The sequence below is a fragment of the Linderina pennispora genome (genome assembly GCF_002104995.1).
Source record: "Linderina pennispora strain ATCC 12442 chromosome Unknown DL89scaffold_1, whole genome shotgun sequence".
Taxonomy (NCBI): domain Eukaryota; kingdom Fungi; phylum Kickxellomycota; class Kickxellomycetes; order Kickxellales; family Kickxellaceae; genus Linderina; species Linderina pennispora.
The window spans coordinates 1,183,440-1,200,649 of NW_024468249.1; the positions used below are offsets into that span (position 1 = coordinate 1,183,440).

The 17,210-nt window shown below is 58.0% G+C and overlaps 10 protein-coding genes across 10 annotated transcripts; 8 read left to right on the top strand and 2 right to left on the bottom strand.

The window, feature by feature from the left end:
* Positions 1-193: 193 nt before the first annotated feature.
* Positions 194-373, bottom strand: DL89DRAFT_219577 (Homeodomain-like protein; the record flags this gene model as incomplete). Its single annotated transcript, XM_040884400.1, has 1 exon — positions 194-373. A coding segment is annotated over one exon (180 nt), but the record flags the coding sequence as incomplete, so codon positions are not given.
* Positions 374-1,656: 1,283 nt separating this feature from the next.
* DL89DRAFT_264050 (uncharacterized protein) lies at positions 1,657-2,361 on the top strand. The gene has a single exon (XM_040886083.1). It carries the CDS (start codon positions 1,796-1,798, stop codon positions 2,045-2,047), a length of 252 nt encoding a protein of 83 aa, XP_040747282.1. The 5' UTR covers positions 1,657-1,795; the 3' UTR covers positions 2,048-2,361.
* Positions 2,362-3,254: 893 nt separating this feature from the next.
* On the top strand, positions 3,255-4,972 carry DL89DRAFT_219116 (tRNA modification GTPase GTPBP3, mitochondrial-like protein; the record flags this gene model as incomplete). The annotated part of the gene is made up of 4 exons (XM_040884377.1): positions 3,255-3,439; positions 3,514-4,103; positions 4,214-4,759; positions 4,836-4,972. 4 exons carry the CDS (start codon positions 3,255-3,257, stop codon positions 4,970-4,972), a joined length of 1,458 nt encoding a protein of 485 aa, XP_040747283.1.
* On the top strand, positions 4,768-6,071 carry DL89DRAFT_9241 (uncharacterized protein). Its single transcript, XM_040892259.1, has one exon. The coding sequence runs from the start codon at positions 5,081-5,083 to the stop codon at positions 5,909-5,911; it is 831 nt and encodes a 276-aa protein (XP_040747284.1). The 5' UTR covers positions 4,768-5,080; the 3' UTR covers positions 5,912-6,071.
* A 461-nt stretch (positions 6,072-6,532) lies between these two features.
* Positions 6,533-8,316, top strand: DL89DRAFT_273659 (uncharacterized protein; the record flags this gene model as incomplete). Its single annotated transcript, XM_040889092.1, has 5 exons — positions 6,533-6,662; positions 6,863-7,050; positions 7,134-7,397; positions 7,426-7,922; positions 8,151-8,316. 5 exons carry the CDS (start codon positions 6,533-6,535, stop codon positions 8,314-8,316), a joined length of 1,245 nt encoding a protein of 414 aa, XP_040747285.1.
* A 10-nt stretch (positions 8,317-8,326) lies between these two features.
* Positions 8,327-10,453, top strand: DL89DRAFT_273660 (MTHFR-domain-containing protein; the record flags this gene model as incomplete). Its single annotated transcript, XM_040889093.1, is given in 6 exon segments — positions 8,327-8,439; positions 8,733-8,814; positions 8,896-9,444; positions 9,471-9,671; positions 9,730-10,136; positions 10,156-10,453. The coding sequence occupies 6 exon segments, from the start codon at positions 8,327-8,329 to the stop codon at positions 10,451-10,453; spliced, it is 1,650 nt and encodes a 549-aa protein (XP_040747286.1).
* Positions 10,454-10,661: 208 nt separating this feature from the next.
* Positions 10,662-12,113, top strand: DL89DRAFT_253967 (DUF544-domain-containing protein; the record flags this gene model as incomplete). The annotated part of the gene is made up of 1 exon (XM_040885229.1): positions 10,662-12,113. One exon carries the CDS (start codon positions 10,662-10,664, stop codon positions 12,111-12,113), a length of 1,452 nt encoding a protein of 483 aa, XP_040747287.1.
* A 155-nt stretch (positions 12,114-12,268) lies between these two features.
* Positions 12,269-13,448, top strand: DL89DRAFT_253968 (uncharacterized protein; the record flags this gene model as incomplete). The annotated part of the gene is made up of 3 exons (XM_040885230.1): positions 12,269-12,282; positions 12,406-13,060; positions 13,107-13,448. 3 exons carry the CDS (start codon positions 12,269-12,271, stop codon positions 13,446-13,448), a joined length of 1,011 nt encoding a protein of 336 aa, XP_040747288.1.
* A 1,880-nt stretch (positions 13,449-15,328) lies between these two features.
* Positions 15,329-16,181, top strand: DL89DRAFT_264053 (uncharacterized protein). Its single transcript, XM_040886084.1, has 2 exons — positions 15,329-15,384; positions 15,407-16,181. The coding sequence occupies exons 1-2, from the start codon at positions 15,344-15,346 to the stop codon at positions 15,984-15,986; spliced, it is 621 nt and encodes a 206-aa protein (XP_040747289.1). The 5' UTR covers positions 15,329-15,343; the 3' UTR covers positions 15,987-16,181.
* On the bottom strand, positions 15,871-17,048 carry DL89DRAFT_9105 (uncharacterized protein). The gene has a single exon (XM_040892238.1). It carries the CDS (start codon positions 16,687-16,689, stop codon positions 15,991-15,993), a length of 699 nt encoding a protein of 232 aa, XP_040747290.1. The 5' UTR covers positions 16,690-17,048; the 3' UTR covers positions 15,871-15,990.
* Positions 17,049-17,210: the final 162 nt, after the last annotated feature.

A 17,210-nucleotide genomic window follows, 5' to 3' on the forward strand; every position in this document is an offset into this window, starting at 1 on the left:
AGCTCTTGTTCTGTTGGCTCGACTGCACGCTCAGCGCACTGTTGGCCACTGGAGACGTCGACGATGCCGCTGAGTGCGAGGATATGGACATCCGGCGGCTGCTTGTGGCCACCGGCGACATGGACTTGTTGGTGCTGGGCTTGGGCCTGATGTGATTCGACAGCCGCGGCCCGTTGCCAGAGGTGTCCTTCATGCGCGCCGCCTGGCGCTTGTTCTGGAACCAGATCTGAACCGTGCGCGGCGTCATCTGCAGCTGCTGCGCAAGCTGGTTACGCGTCTCGGTCGACGGGAATGACGTCTCGGCAAAAACCTTGTTCAAAATCTGCAGCTGCTGCGGGCTTGCCCGCTTGCGCTTGCCCTTGACCGACACCATCGACAGCGGGTGCTGCTGCCCATGATTGCTGGGCGGCTGCTGGCTGCCAGACATGGTGATCGGCGGGACATTGCTGGCGTAGGGATGGGAGGGAGACATGTGCTGGCCATGGCGCGCCTGGTCAACGCGGTACATGGGAGCTATTGGCTGCTGTTGCTGCTGCACTGTCACAGGCACAGCCTGCTGTGGTGGTTGGGATGCTTGCATATTTTGGTGGGGAGAGTAGTAAGACCCAGCGGTAGAAACAGACGCCAACGGCTGCTGGCCATACGGCGCGGGGGCTGGACGAACATCCATTTTAGTGTTATTTTTAAAGAAAGAATGGTTACCAAGTACAAGAGAAGGAGGGAAGAATGAAATAGAGCCAGGTATAATAGGTAGTCAGAAGAGGAGAAAAAGAGAGTTATTAGTATTATCAGGTCCTTTTTGAGGGAGCTGTCAGAAGAGGGGGGAGGAAAAGAAAGCTGGGCACGGTGGGAGAAGAGGAGAAAAATGACGAGGTGGAAAAAGGCAGGCCGTATTTATTCTGTTCGCTGAACACAGGAACACTCGCTGCTCATTGCAGGAAAAAGGGAAGGGCGAAAGGAAATGACCTGCTAGCCAACTTTATGAATTCCAAAAACTTTTTAGCGATTGACCCAAAAAAGGCTCGGACGTGGGACGGCGAAGGCGGGAGGATGGGGTGGTCGCCACCCCTGGTATTGCCCCTCCCCATGCCCATCCCAGTGCTGCAGGATGCCAGCAGAGGGCGGGTATTGGCCACACGGGGCACGGTGTGTTCTCAGTCAATTAAGCATCGCCTTTTTTTAAACAGCCGGCGAACGAAGTGATAAAAAACGAGCGCCCATGCTCGCTCATAACAAGCCCGACTATTAAATGCACAGAATGCACTACGAAAAAATGCGTAATCGAGCCGCCATCTAGTGTGGAAATCATCGTAATGAGTGTGGACGGGAATATTGGTGCACACATTGGCAGCGATTTCAATTTCGCTGTCTGCCCGGTCAGGAATCTGGAAAGCCATGCTGGCCATTAAAAAATTTACCCTCGTCCTATGCAGTTCATCCCACCCCCCTTGGCTGCTCTGCGTAATGCGTCCCCATGGAGCTTTGCACAAACAACCACTAGCCCAGCACAGGCCACCCGCGACACTGGGACATCATGTATAGCTTCATACGAGTCTTTCTGCCGGGACAGGGGCCTGGGCGGAAAACATATACAAAAGACGGGGAGGCCATCTAGGCTCGGTGCACGCACGCCATTAATCGATAACAGCAATGTATTAACACGCACCTTCCATTTGATTGTTTTGGCAGCAGCAAAAAGGCATACGTTTCCTCCCCAGTCCCACGTCCATCACCGAGATGGTGGCCTCATGTCACCAGACTTCAGACGAAAAACAGGGACAGGGAGAAAGTCGAGATGGCCAGGACTTCCAAGGAGGCTGCTTTTGTGTTGTTTTGTTTCGTTGGCGTCAAAGTGAGGATAAGTGGTCATTTGGGCGGCGACAATGGCCATCCACTGCACGTCCTGCATTCCCTGTCCCATCCCTCGTCCTATGAAAGTCGCCTGCTGTTGGACATGGGTCAACCCTGGATTTGCCTTCCTTTTTCAACGAGAAAGCGGGAAAAGGGGGAGGGGGCAAAACAGCCGAGGTTTAAAGTCTTAGAGTGAAGGCACTGGCAGCATGTTCTGACAGTTCGCAATGTGGCTTTCCAGGACCGGCCTTTTGCAAAGCATGTCCATGTTGAAAGGCCATAGGCCAAGTTCCATGTCCTTTGTAAAATGCTGCTTCTTTCTTCCACCATGCCGACATCACATCTCCGTCCCCGATCAGTGCGACGTTGCACTGGAAGGGAAAAATTGTCCAGCTCATAAGCTAGGAACCATTTTTTTATGTCTTCACAGACCCAATTCAAGCTATGCTTGTGCAACATTGCATTCTTGATTCATTTACCTGTGAGTGTGCTTTTTAATGTACGATCGGCTTCAGAAAAGAAATAAAAACAGATGCCTTGTCCACTTGGGCGTGGGCACTGGGTCCTCTTTTTTAAGACAACAGTGGACTTCTATTTACATGCCGCTGGTTGGGTGGGCGAGTGTTGTCTGGCGAAAGTCATCCTTTCGAGAAGAGTGACTAGCCTGCTACACTCTGACGCAGACTGTAGCAGCACAAGTCGAATATAGCAGTGCGATCCGTCCTTCGACTGGCCTAGGAAGGCAGGACACGCACTATCACTCCCGGCTCCCTTTTGCGGGACATTGCGAGTGGGGCCAATTCATCCGGCCTTATGCTTGGGTGGGCAGAGGAGGGAGGTGTGGCGTAAGCTATTGCTATCAGCCCCCTGCTTGCCACCGCCCATTCCCGTCCCTTGTTTCTGCCAGTACCGAGATCAATGGCACAACCTTGCCTCCAGGTCTCTTTGTGTCTCGGACTGAGATTGTGCGGGAACACCACAGCGATAGTCCTGGCCAGTGGAGTCTGTCTGGAGGGAAATGGAAGCACAAATCCCGCGTGAGCAAACCTATTAAGCCTCTCTGTACTCCGATGCCCAACCAGCAAAGTCTCTCAGCGCCAGATCCAGACTAACAAAAGACCCACAAGACATAGTGTTTGGCGGCACCCACTGCCAGGTGGAATTGTACAACCTGCGATTGAGCTAACCGACAGCGTCGTGTACTGCTTTTACTTCATATTCTGGAACACAATATTGGCCTCAAAATGATCGTTCGTGCTGTGCCCCGCTTATTGCACCGATCACTTTATCAGTTTGCGCGAATGGGCCTATGGGCGCCTGCGACTGCGGTTAGACAAGCGAATCTCGTGGGTTCTTGTTGGACAACTATAAGGGCACCCTCGACTGCCTGGGGCGGCCGATCTATGTTTAGGCAATTGTCGTCCGACAGCACGACCAACCACAGGAACCGCGCCAAGGACACGATCTACGCGCTATCGACTCACCCGGGTAAAGCGGCAATAGCTATTATTAGGATCTCTGGCGCGCAAACAAGAGATGTAAGATGCATTTGTTTGTTTACAGCCATATATGAAGCCCCCCTCCCCGGGTGAAATTCGGCACTACATTCTAAAGTTCACCCCTATAGGCTCTTGGGCAGCTGCTATGTAACCGGGTACCAAGTCCGCGCCAGGCAGTGCTGCGGCGGCTGTGGGATCCGGCCGATCCGAGCAACACATTGGACACCGCCCTGTGTTTGTATTTTGCCAGTCCGCACTCGTACACAGGCGAGGACATGGGCGAATTGCACGTACATGGCGGGACCGCGGTGATCGCCAGCATTCTTTCTGCCCTGCGCAAGCTCAACCTGCGTATGGCCGAGCCCGGCGAGTTCTCCAGGCGCGCCTTCGCCAATGACAAGATGGACTTGACCGAGCTCGAGGGCGTGGCCGATTTGATCAACGCCGAGACCGAAGCGCAGCGCCGGCTGGCAGTCCGCCAGGCGCAGGGCGAACTGCACCAGATGTACGAGCAGTGGCGGGTGGAGATGGTCAAGGGAATGGCGATGGTTGAGGCCTACATTGACTTTAGCGAGGAGGAGAACATCGAGGATGGCGTGTATCAGGCGGTACGCAGGCAGGTGGAGCTGCTGGAGGCGCAAATCTCTAGGCACTTGGATGACCGGCGACGTGGTGAGATAATGCGCAATGGTGTATTGCTGTCGATTGTCGGCCCACCCAATGCTGGCAAGAGCACGTTGCTCAACAGACTCGGTAGGTTGCTCCAATCCATTACCGCCAAGTAGGCTAATGGATACAGGTAGTCCTGCACCAAAAAAAATGATAGCAAGCCTGGTAATATGTATGGTCTGCTTGGGTTGTAGCACAGCGGCAGGTGGCAATTGTTTCGCCAATCGCCGGTACCACCCGGGACATTGTGGAGACGACATTGGACATTGGCGGATACCCAGTGGTCGTGCAAGATACGGCAGGATTGCGAGTCGCCAATGACGCCATTGAGCAGGAAGGCATCCGGCGGGCTGTCGACTCAGCAAAGCACGCAGACCTCCGGATCTGCATGTTCGACATACAAGAGCTGGCCGACCCTGGTACGACCGCAGACGAGCACGACTGGGACCCGATCTTGGCGATGCCAAATACATTTGTCGTCCTCAATAAGGCGGATAAGATTGGTGCAGGCAATCTCGACAGTGCCCGGATTGGGATGTGGAAGGAACGCCTGGGAATCACAAACAACGTCATGACCGTGTCGTGCTCCACTATGCTGGGCTGGGAGCAGCTAATGGATACGCTTGCTGGTCGGATTGGCGCCAATTGGGAGTCGGCAGCGGCAGCGCAGATGCCCCTGACCAAGGCCAGACATCGGGAGCATCTGGAGCAGTGTCTGGTGCACCTTGAGGCATTTTTGCGTAAGTCCTATTGCTTTTCCTTTTTCTTTTTTGTTGGTGTTACTCAGTTGCTGACGCGGGTTTGTGTTTATCGTAGGGATCGACGAAGACCTTGTTGTTCTGGCAGCCGAGGAACTTCGCAAGGCGAGCAATGCCCTCGGCCGAATCACCGGCAAGACTGGCATTGAGGATGTCCTTGACGCGCTGTTCAGCACATTCTGCATTGGCAAGTAGCGAGCCGCGAGCCGGCCAAGCCGCTCGGCTTATCGTGCAGACCCAAGGCCAAAGCAATAACGTGACGTGAGCCTATCCGCCTTTTTCCCCCTAGACTACGCTATTTGCATGCTGAATATTTTCATTTTTGATTCAATGCTGTCGCGGAATGTAACAAAGGGCTGGGCGGCAGCAAGCCGCTTCCACATCCACACCAGCGCCAGGGCCTGCGACCGAGCACAGCCGGCTGGCAATAACCGCACAGCGTTTCTCGCGTCAAAGCTGCGCGCTATGGGCAGCCGCGGCACCGGCATCGGCGGCATGCGTCCGGCCACTGCCCCGAAACCATCGGTTTCCAACGCCAAGCCCATAGCGCCCCGGCCGAAGCCCCAAATAGCGCGGCCCAGTTTCGGGGCGGCCCCGTTAGCAAAGGCCGAGCCGGGCAATGAGCGGGCAGCGCGGGACGAGGAGATCCAGTCGGCAGTGATCACGCTGATTTCGCTTGAGGGCGTGGTGGAGGGAGCGCGGCCGCTGGCGCAGGTGCTGCGGGAGCTGGACCGCGACCAGTTTACATTGATGGTGGTGGATCCGCAGCAGACGCCGCCCGCGTGCCGGGTGTTTTCGCGCAAGCTGCTGTATGAGCGCGAGCGGCAGGCGAAGCGGCAGAAGAAAACGGCAGTGAAGGCAGCGAAGCCGCAGGTGGTGCGGCTGAATGCCAATATCGGCGATCACGACTTCGAGATCAAGCTGCGCAAGGTGGTCGAGTTTCTGGAGAAAGGGCGGCGGGTGACGGTGCAGATTGAGGAGAGGTCGCGGAAAGCTCGCATGAATGCGCGCACGGAGGAGCGGGCGGCCAAGATTATGCTGGAGGTCGAGGGCAAGTGCTCGGTGGTGAATCCGCCGGGTGTCGAGGCAAATGTGTGGTCGGTAGCGCTGCAGGGCAAGGCCGTCAAGGAGTAACAAAAAGCAGTGCTGCGATCGGGTTCCTGGCGATGGTCTGGGATACCAGGAGCCCTCCTTTCATAGAAATTGCCGATGCATGCGCGGCGTTGGGCTCATGCATCCCACTGTGAAGGGCGCTGTGGTTGCTCCAACCATATTGTCGGGGAGTCACTGTGGGCTGGGTGGCTGACCCGGGGAGGATATTTCTTGCAGGTGTGCGCAGCGGCCGGGTCCACTGATTGTAGGCGGCTTGTGACTAGAGATCATGATTTTTCTTTCGCTTTGCCAACATGACTACTTTTTTTTCTGCGGCGTGTGATCCGCCTGGGCTTGGCCACCATGATATATAGTAATGCCAACCTGGGCACCACCACTCTGGCCAACTTGCTTTTCCATTCTCTCCACACATTTTTTCCAGATACAGCCGCACACTTTCTTAACTGCACTTTGTGTTTTATTGCGAAGAAAAAACCCTATCTTACTACACTTGAAGCCTTTCTTACTCTCCGCTCTAGAATCCATTCGACTATGACACAGCCGGCGTTAGAGCGCACACCACTGGTAGCAGGCGGGCGAAGAGGGCGCGCAGACGGCAGCGATGAAGCAAAGCGGGAACTGACGTCGCGCGAGATGATCGGGATGACTGTTCTTTTGGCAGGCATCCAATTTGTGTGGACGGTGGAGCTGGGCTACGGGACACCGTACCTGCTCTCCCTGGGGCTGTCCAAGCCGCTGATGACTCTGGTGTGGATGGCCGGACCCCTTTCAGGTAAGTTGTATCGCGAACCGCGGCCCTTAAACTGGGAGTCAATTGTACAATAGTGAATGGGAGACTTTAGATATTCATTATTTGCAAAGTCTGAATGGGGCTTCAATGTTGCTGCTAGTCAGGGAGGGGAGGAGAATGCGGAAACAGCACGCATCATGCGGGAGCTGTGTTTAATGATTGTCGCTAATTGCGCTATGTAGGGCTAATAATCCAGCCGGTGGTGGGCGGACTCAGCGACAAATGCACATCGCGGCTGGGCCGTCGCAGGCCGTACATTATTGGCGGCGCCGCCTTCGTGGTCATGTCGATGGTGGCCATAGCGTATGCGCGTGAACTTGCCCAGCTGCTGGCCCAGCTGATATACGGGGCAGATCCAAGCACCGACTTTGTAAGTACTAAAAAGGAATATCTGGCGTGCATTAATTCACTACGCTAACAAACAGCGGATATTTCCTTTGGCCCTTTGGGTAGGTCACGCGCACAGCCATCGTCCTGGCAGTCATCGGCTTCTATGTGCTGGACTTTAGCATCAACACATCGCAGGCATGCGCCCGGGCATTGGCGCTGGATATTCCGCCGCTGGCACAGCAGGACCTGGCGAATGCGTACGCCGGGCGGATGCTTAATCTGGGCAGCGTCTCGGGCTACCTGATGGGATTCATGGACCTGCGTGTCCTGGTGCCTGCGCAGTCGCAGATGCAGGCGCTGTGTGTCCTGGCAATTCTGGTGTTTGTGGTGACCATCACATGGACGTGTCTTGCAGGTGCGCGAGCAGCCGCTGCAGCCCGAGGCCGTGCGCAGCGAGCCGGCGGGGCAGACGCTGGCGCATATAGTCAGGGGCGTGCGGCAGCTGCCAGCGCCGGTGCAGCGCATCTGCAATGTGCAGGTGTTTGCGTGGATCGCGTGGTTCCCGTTCCTGTTCTTTGCCACGACCTGGGTGACCGAGATCATGGCCCGAACCGAACCGGCCGACTCGCCCGAGTTCCTTGACCGTGCGACACGCGCGGGGTCATTCGCGCTCTTCCTGTATTCGGTCACATCCCTGGGGTGCTCATTAGTGCTGCCGGTGTTTGTCAGTGAGGAAGGAAAGCCGTGGACCATCGGGCTGCGTGCCATGTGGCGGCTCTCGCTTCTCGCCATGGGACTGATTCTGCTCAGCACGTATTTCGTGCCAAATGTGCTTTTGGCCACAGTGGTGATTGTCTCGATGGCGTTCCCCTGGGCACTGGCCATGTGGGCGCCGTTTGCGCTGGTCGGCGAGTACGTGGCGATTATGGCGCAGGCGCCGGAGCCTGACAGCGAGTCCGGATGACGAGGACTTTATTGCTGTGCGTCCATTGAATCGCATCATGCGGCTCGACAATGGGTGGAGGCGCGGGTCGTCGTCGACAGCCGTGGAGACCGAGCCGTGGCATCCGCGCATCGACAGCATTGCGTCGACCATCCAGGACGACCCTGTCCAGTGCACTGCGCAGGGCGCCCGCCAAGCCAGCGCCCTGCAGAACCCAGTGCCGACGACCGGCTGGCCGCAGGCACCATACTGGGCATTCACAATATGTACGTGGTGCTGCCGCAGTTCCTGATCAATGGCATTGCGTCGCTGGTCTTTGCGTGGTTCGGCAGCGAGCCTGCTAATGGGCTGCGGTCGGCCTGAATACCTAGCCATGGCTGTGGCGGGCCGCGAGGTCGTCGGCTGGGTGTTGCGTATTGGCGGCATCAGCGCACTGGTAGCGGCCACAACCACTCTGTTCCTCTATGACCGGCAGCGTGTGCGGCAGTTTGTGCTGGATAATGTACAGCCTCACTAGACAGATAGCTGTGATTATCAGTTCAGAAGCACTAGAAATCCTTGCTATATCTTTTTTTTGGGAGGAGAGCCGAGGCAATGTTCTGGTTTCTGGCGTGTGCAGAGCAGCTGGTGCTGGATCTGGGAATTAGATTTGGTACCATGACGGATCTATGCAGTTCCGCTAAACAGGAAGCTGTGATTATCGGTCAACGGCAATGCAAAAACCTCTTTCTGCTTTGTTTCTTTAATAAACTCTTTTAAATACACCACTTGCGATGAAGGTCAGCGAAAAGATTGCCGAGGCACAGGTCCGCTGGGACGCCGTTTTTCTCGTTCGAGTACTTCCCGCCCAAGACCGAACAGGCAAGTACAAACACGGCAGATTACTAGTATTATTATTTGCAACCGGTAACAGGGATCCGCGCTAATACCTGAATCATTTAGGGCCTGGTGAACCTGTATGACCGCATTGAGCGCATGTCGAAGCTGGGCCCGCTGTTTGTGGCTGTGACGTGGGGAGCCGGCGGTGGCCACGGCGGAAGCGCACGCTGGAGCTGTGCGGGGCATGCCAAGGGGGTGTTCGGAATCGAGACGGTGATGCACCTGACATGCACGAACATGGACAAGGCGAAGCTGGATTCGGCCCTGGAGTCAGCCAAGGCGGCCAATGTGCAGAACATCCTGGCATTGCGTGGCGACACGCCGCGCGGCTCCGAGTACTGGACGGCGTGCGACGGCGGCTTCAGCCATGCGGCGGACCTGGTCAGATATGTGCGGCAGAAATACGGCGACTACTTCTGCATTGGCGTGGCCGGCTACCCCGAGGGCCACATTGAGAATCCCGACAAGGACCGGGACTTTGAGTTCCTGGTGGAGAAGGTGCAGGCGGGGGCCGATTTCATCGTGTCGCAGCTGGTGTATGACCCCGAGACGTTCATCAAGTGGGAGCAGAAATGCCGCAGCGCCGGCATTGCGGTGCCAATTCTGCCGGGGGTTCTAGCCAGTGCAGTCGTATCCAGTCGTTCCGGCGGCTGCTGCACCTGACCAAGGTCAGTGTGCCGGAGCCGCTGGGAACCAGCCTCGAGGAGGTGCGCGCCAACGACCAGGCGGTCAAGGAGTTGGGGGTGGAGCATGCGGCGAGCACGATCCGGGCGCTGCAGAAGGCGGGGGTATGGGGCGTACATGTGACGACGCTCAACCTCGAGAGCTCGGTGCAGCGCGTGCTGGAGCGCCTGGGCTATGGGCCGCTCGCCACCCAGGCCGGCGGAGACTGCGCAGCCGCGGCTCTGGGACGACTTCCCGAACGGGCGGTGGGGCGACGCGCGCTCGCCGGCGTTTGGCAACCTGAGCACGTATGGCGAGATGCTAAAGTTTGACCCGCGCGGCGCCGCACACATCTGGGGCCGCCCCCAGTCTCTGGACGAGATCAGCCAACTGTTCGAGCGCTACGTGACGGGCCAGATCACGTCGCTGCCGTGGAACGACGAGCCGCTGCGGGCCGAGAGCGACCGGATCCGCGATGAGCTGGCCCGGATCAACCGGCTCGGGTACTGGACGCTGGCGAGCCAGCCGGCGCTGGACGGGGTTAGCAGCGCCGATGAATTGCACGGGTGGGGCCCGCGCGGCGGGTACGTGTACCAGAAGGCGTTCATCGAGTGCTTTGTGCCGGGCGACCGGTTCCCGGGGTTCTTGGCGCGGATCCAGTCGGACGCCCCGCGTGACGTACTATGCGTCGAACATGCGTGGCGACTTTCTGACCAACGCGTACGGCGAGGCGGCCACGGCGCTGACGTGGGGGGTGTTCCCGGGCCGCGCGGTTGTGCAGCCGACGCTGATCGAGAAGATCAGCTTCTTGGCCTGGCGCGCCGAGGCCTTCCAGACGTGGCGCGAGTGGATGCAGGGCTGCGAGTTCCTCGAGAAGGTCGCCCACGAGTGCTGGCTGGTCAATGTCGTCGATAACGAGTACAAGAGCCCCGACGCCATCTGGGATCTGTTCATCTGATCAACCGCCAGTGTGGAGCAAGCTTTCCAGAAAAACACCAAAAAGCAAAAAAGCAAAATGCTATCGTCACACACGGGCTCACAAACTCGCTGCAGAAAGCATGCGTGGCCTGGGCGAAAAACAAAAAAAAAAAGCTTGGTCTCTTTACCGCCTCCATTCTATTTTTTTATTTTTTCAGTACTATTACAATATTTACAAGATCACACAAATGAGCGACGACAATACTGAGCAGCCCGAGGCCTTGCTGCAGCCCGGTCCGGCAGCACCGCCCGACAAGGCTGCGTCGGAGCCACCAGCGCGCGACGACGACAACTCAGCACAGAACACGCCGCTTCTGCAGACATCCAAGACGTTCCCGGGCAGCAGCGCCAGCACGCAAGAGTACAAGCTCAAGGACATCCAGTGGCAGGACCCCGAGACGCAGCGGCTGCGGGACGTCAAGATTGTGACGCAGAACGAGAACGGCCCATGTCCGCTCATCGCGCTGGCCAACGCGCTGGTGCTGCGCGGCGACCTGAGCATCGCCGGCGACCGCACCACGATCAGTGCGACGGAGCTGGTGGGGATGCTGGGCGACCAGCTCTTTGGCGATAGCGCAGCGCAGGACGAGCGCACAGCGCTGAGCAGCGATGACGTGCAGGTGATTCTGCGGCTGCTGCCGACGCTGAGCACGGGGCTGGACGTCGACTTGCAGTTCTCGCATGTGTATGATTTCGCGGCCAGCCCGGCCACGCAGCTGTTCAAGGCGTTCAATGTGGACCTGGTGCATGGGTGGGTGGTGGATCCGGAGCGCGAGCACTCGGTGGCGGACGTTCTGATGCGCGAGTGCCGCAACAGCTATGAGGGCGCGGTTGAGTTTATTTTTGCCGCCGATGAGCTCGACGGCATCGTCGGGAAGCAGAAGGGCTCCGGCCAGGCGCTGACCGAGCGCCAGCAGGTGATGGTCCGGGGCGCGCGCGCCGTCAACCAGTGGCTCGACCGGTCGGCCACGCAGCTGACAGAGTTTGGTCTGCAGAGCCTGGGCACTCTGCTGCCTGCCCGCCATCTGGCAGTGCTGTTCCGCAACAACCATTTCTCGACGCTGTTCAAGCGCGGGTGCGGCGAGCTCTTCTTGCTCTGCACCGACGACTCGATGGCTGGCGATCAGCGCGTAGTCTGGGAGTCCCTGCGCGACGTCCACCAGACCACATCCGAGTTCCTCGACTCGCAGTTCCGCCGCATGGGCGAGCAGCAGCAGCAGCAGCAGCAGCAGCAGCAGCAGCAACAGCAGCAGCAGCCAGCAGGCGCCGCATGGCAAGGAGCCGGACTTTGTCCACGAGGACATTGCCACAACCACCGATGCCAAGCAGCTGGACGAGGACTTTGCCTTTGCCCTGTCGCTGCAGGAGGAGGAGGACCGCCAGCAGGTGCAGCGCCAGGAGAAGCAGAAGCTGCAGGTGCGCCAGCAGGACAAGCTGCCGCCGGGCCTGGACGTCCGCCAGCGCGGCCATCTGTACGGCGTGCCGGTCGTCACCAAGGAGAGCGAAAAGAAGCTTGCGCAGACCATCTTCAGGACAAAATCCGACGAGAACTTCTCCCGCCACATGGCCGACACGTTCCTGCCCCACGAGGCGGCTGCAAAGAAGGCCAAGGCCTGCCGACCAGGACAAATGTTTGGTAATGTAAACAACACCTTGTAACCACAAATACACCTGAAAAGAGCAGGGGCAGTTTTCTGTTTTTCGCCCAGCGCTCATTCGACTCTATTATTTTATTTATATTTCTTGGCCCATCTATAAATGTCGCTCAATCGCTCCAACGCAACATCCACCCGGCATGTGCGCCCGGCCGTGCGGCGACTCTACATTCCAACAACCCCGCGGGGGCAGCCGCCAGCCGCCGTGCCCCGCCTAAACATCCCAGTGTCGCGGGTTCGCGCCGCCGCCCAATCTGCCGCAATTGACCATTGACAGCAGCAGGCCCAGCGAGAGCACGCCGGCGCCGCCGCAGCTGTCCATCGACAGCAAGTCCAGCGAGAGCACGTCGGCGCTGCCGTACCCGGACGTCGCGCAGTACATAGCCAACGGGGGCGGGCAGCAGGACGTGGCCGGGGTGACGTCGCGCCTGGGCGGGCTCTCGGTGGCCGACCCGCTGGAGGACCCGGAGGAGTACGACCTGAAGGTGGCGAACATCCGGGTGCTGAAGAAGCTGGGGGAGGGCTCGGTGGGCACGGTGCACAAGGTGGAGTATGTGCCGAAAAAGAAGATCATGGCGCGCAAGCTGATGTCGGTGTATCCCGACGAGACCAACCACAGGCAGATCATCCGGGAGCTGAAGCTCCTGAAGCAGTGCCGGTCGCCGCACATTGTGACGTTCTACGGCGCGTACTTCTCCGACGACGACGACGGCCAGTCCATCGCCATCTGCATGGAGTACTGCGAGGGCGGCAGTCCTCGAGGCCGTCTACAAGCGCGTGCAGGCCATGAACGGCCATATTGGCGAGGGCGTCCTGGGCAAGGTCGCCGTGGCGGTGCTCAACGGCCTGGTCAATCTGTACAAGGCCAAGGTGATCCACCGCGACGTCAAGCCGTCCAACATCCTGGTGACCGGCCGCGGCGAGATCAAGCTGTGCGACTTTGGCGTCTCGGGCGAGCTGGTCGACTCCATTGCACAGACCTTCGTTGGCACCAGCTACTACATGGCCCCCGAGCGCATCAAGGGCGACAGGTATGCCGTGCAGTCCGATGTCTGGTCCCTGGGCCTGACCATGATCGAGGTCTCGCAGCGCCAGTTCCCGTTCCCGCCCCCCGGCCACCGCCAGCTGTCGGAGATCGAGCTGCTCGAGTACATCATCCACATGCCGGTGCCCGAAATGGACGCCGCCAGGTTTTCCCAGCAGTGCTGCGACTTTGTCCGCGCCTGCCTTCATCAAGGAGCCCGGCCTGCGGCCCACCCCGAGCCAGCTCCTCGAGCACCCCTTTATTGTCAACTCCGCCTGCAAAGAAGCTCGACTTGAAGGCTTGGATTAGGCGTGTCTGGGGTGCCCCCGCAAAGTAATCTCCTGTAGTTTCTCATATTCCCCCTTTGTCAACGATATCTCGAAATTCCTCCCCTCTGGTCTCGTGCTGCACCCATCATGTCCAGACCAAACCAGCCCACCCACCACACACGATCTGCCCTTCTTACTGATAACTCGGCTGTGCAAGAGTCAGAGGAGTGACGCGGGCTTTTGTGAAAGAAAAAAAGGTCCCAACCAAGATATAGATAGGCCGCTTGATTTCCCAAATTGGGGGGGGGATGTACTCAAATACATGTGCATGCATTGAGCGCTGATGTATTATTATCAGCCCTTCATGCTGGCTGCTGCGGTACTCGCCGATATTGTACAGCCATTGCCGCTTTCGCGCTTTTCTTTGCCAATCCATGAACACTGCGGGAAGAAAAAAAAAGATGTTTCTTGCTTGCGTCGTGAATGGGAGGGGGAGTAGAAGAAAAAAGGGGTGCGTGAAAGGGAAAGGAAAGGGGGAGAAAAGTATGTGAATAAGACATAATAAAACCCAAGATCCTATTCGAAAGATACTTCTCCAGCAGCAGGCACGCGCTGCTGGGAGACGTGATGGTGATGCATGACCTGCTGCTGGTGCTGGAGGATGATCCGCTGCTGCTGCTGCTGCTGAGCCTGTTTGGCACGCAAAAAGTTCAGGAGCTGCTCCTGGACCTGCATCGCACGAGGATCGCTGCCACCCATCATGGGCATCGACACCGCGCTGTGCATGCCAGCCGGAGTTGAGGCAACCGACAGAGGAACGTTCATTGCCGAGCGCAGATCGCCAGTCACCGGCGTGTTGGGCGACGCCGACATCGAGTACTGGATCATCATCTTCTGCACCTTGGCACGCTGCTGCTCGGGAGACGGCGTGGCCGACGGAGCAGCAAACGTGAAATCAGCAGTGGTCGGAGACATCTGAGTCTGCTGCTGAGACTGAGACTGAGTCTGAGTCTGAGACTGAGTCTGCTGCTGCTGCTGGGACTGAAGGCGCGGGCCAGCGGCATCGCCTGCCGATGCGGGCTCGCAGACCATCAGCCGGCCGTTGCGCATGCCGGAGCGCGCAAGGAGCCGGTGGAACTTGTCGTACGTGCGCTGGTCAACGTACAGGCGGTAGTCGATCATGCTGAGGAACGCGCGCTCCATGTCGCTGATCTGCGCCAGGGGAAGCTTGGTGATCTTGTTCCAGGCCCGGTTCGAGTACGTGCGGTCGTACATAAACTTGGAAGCACTGACAAGTGCCGCCACAAACATGCGCCGCCCGCACTTGGTGACGTCGGGCTTCTTGGGCTTGGGCGTGCTGCCGGCCTCCTTGGGCGAGGCGGCAGGCGAGGCCATGGTGTTGTTGCAAGAGACTGCCATCAGCGGTGTGTCCTTGCTCATGAACTCGCGGAACGACATAGGCAGGGCCTTTGTGTTTCCCTGCCAGAGCCCGAGACTGCTGCTGCTGCTGCTGCTGCTGCTGCTGGCGCTTCTCGGGCGTGGCCTGGGCCGGGCTAATAATGCCGTTGTCCAGCAGTTGCTTGTCCATGGTGACAAACGGGGCCTGGGCAATGGCCTGCTGCGTGGAGTTGGGCGTGATGGGGCTGGACGAGGGCGGAGAGAGGATAGAGTTGGCGTTGTGTGCAGACGACGACTTGGTGACGATAACGTTATTGGTGCTGGCGCGGCTCAGGGACATGGGGCTGCTAGGCGAGAGCGGGGGTGTGTTCTGGGTCGCCTCCAGGATGGACTGGAACGACATCTGGCTCTGCTTCTCGATCTGCTCAATCTGCTGCTTCCGCTGTTCCTCCTCGGCCTCCTCCTTCTGGCGCGCTGCGCGCTGCCTTGCCTGGATAATCGACTTGGCGCGCAGCAGGTAAAACATGCACAGCTCCAGCGCATCGACGCCCAGACGCGACTGCCGGTGCGTCTCGGCCACAAAGCAGCGCAGCGAGCACAGCTGCGTCCGCTGCGATACAGGAGTGGTTGGGCCAGATGCTCTCGATGATCACGCATGCAATATCTACTTGGAGCACATGTGGGGTCAGTGTACATGAGAACAAAATCAAGGAAGAGTGGTGTGACCCAGAGATGGGTGTGAGAACAGCACCCTCTGCGCCAGCAACAACACCGCTGGCCGATAAGATGGCCATGCGGAACTATTATCTGGCCACTTCTTCATACATCACCACCGCCGCCGCCATCATGATCACCATCAGGCTTTCAGTCAGGGAAGGCAGCAGCGGGATACAGGACAGGGCGCTACAGACGACAAGCCCGCCGCACCCAAGGGAAATCAACCAACCTCCAGCCATGCGTGCAAACATGCACAACAAATGCCGGCTGACGCAGAGTGCAGAAAATCCGCGTCACGTGGCCCGTTGCCAGTGGAAATTCAGCCACCACTATTTCAATACACAAGGCAGAAAAAGAAAGGCCAACAACGGGCAGCGGGTGAACGAGGGCCACATACTGGCCCCCTGCCAGAAAAATAGAGCACAAAAAATCAGGCTGAAGAAGGCCTAATGTTTCAGGTGTGGAGGGGAGAGAAGAAAAGAAAAGAAAAACAAGTCCAAAGGCAAGACTTACCGTAGAGCTTGTCCAGTTCCAGGGCTTCGCGAACAAGGCCCTGGGCGCTGTCAGACTTGGGCGACTCTGCCTTCTCGGGTGCCGAAAAGGTGCGAACAAAACTCCTCCGCGGGTCGGCCTCGGTAGTCTGCTTCTGCAGCTGCAGCTGGAGCAGGTTGAGGTACTGCTTCGTGTCGGCGCTACGCGTGCGGGTGAGCGCGCTGGGCACCGACAGCTTCTTCGCTGCGGCCAGCGGGGCTGTGGCGGCGGTAGCAGCAACCGCGGCGGCGGCTGGATTCAGCAAATCGTTGATGCGAACGCCGCCGTGGTGAAAGGTTGAATCGTTATCGTCTCGAGTCCGCTTGCTGGACCGGTCAAGGGAGTCGCTGCCATCTGCTGGGCCTGCGCTCCGCTTCGCGCCAGCCGAGTGAATAGTCGAGTGTGAGGCAATACGATCAAAAACAAGTGGCCTCTCGTTGGTAGAGGCCTCGGTATGTAAGTGAGCCGTCGGCTGCTGGTGTTGTTGCTGCTGGTACCACCCGTCTACATGCAACACCAGGTTGCTGCTGAGCGCACCCTGAACACGGGAGCTCATCGCGGCGTCCTGGTCGTGTAGACGGGCGCTCGGTTCAATATGACTGTTAGACGAGTAAGAAACCATGCTTAAGAAAAGAGAATTACAAAATTTTTAGTGAACCAGCTTGCAAATGAGCCTTTTTCTGTCTGTTAGCACTGCGAGAGGTGTTTGAGTATTTCCAAGGGAAGTTTGCCCTTATATAGCGAAGGCGATTGCGGTGGGAGGGGGTGCGAAAAGGTAATAATTTGAGTAATTGCTGGTAGAGTCAACGAGGAGGGAGAAAAGGAGGGGGGAAAGGCCTTTTTATTTTTTTTTCCTCTCTGCGGCACGCTGGCAAAGAGTGTGGAAAAATCATGTTGCGGCCAACAGGCGCAAATCGCTAGCATTTTGCTGACACACTTTGACTGTGTCGGGGGGTTGGCTGGAAGCCCGCTGATTCGCCCCACCCCCAGCCAAAAAAGGCCAAGGCAGCAGCAGCAAATGCTGCGCAGTAAGAAATTAGCCTGGCTCCACCCCCGCAGCCAATAAAAAATGTGCAATTTCCATTGGGAAGAGGGAGAAAGGACAAGAAATCACGAATAATGGCTGCGTTTGAGTGTCTGCGG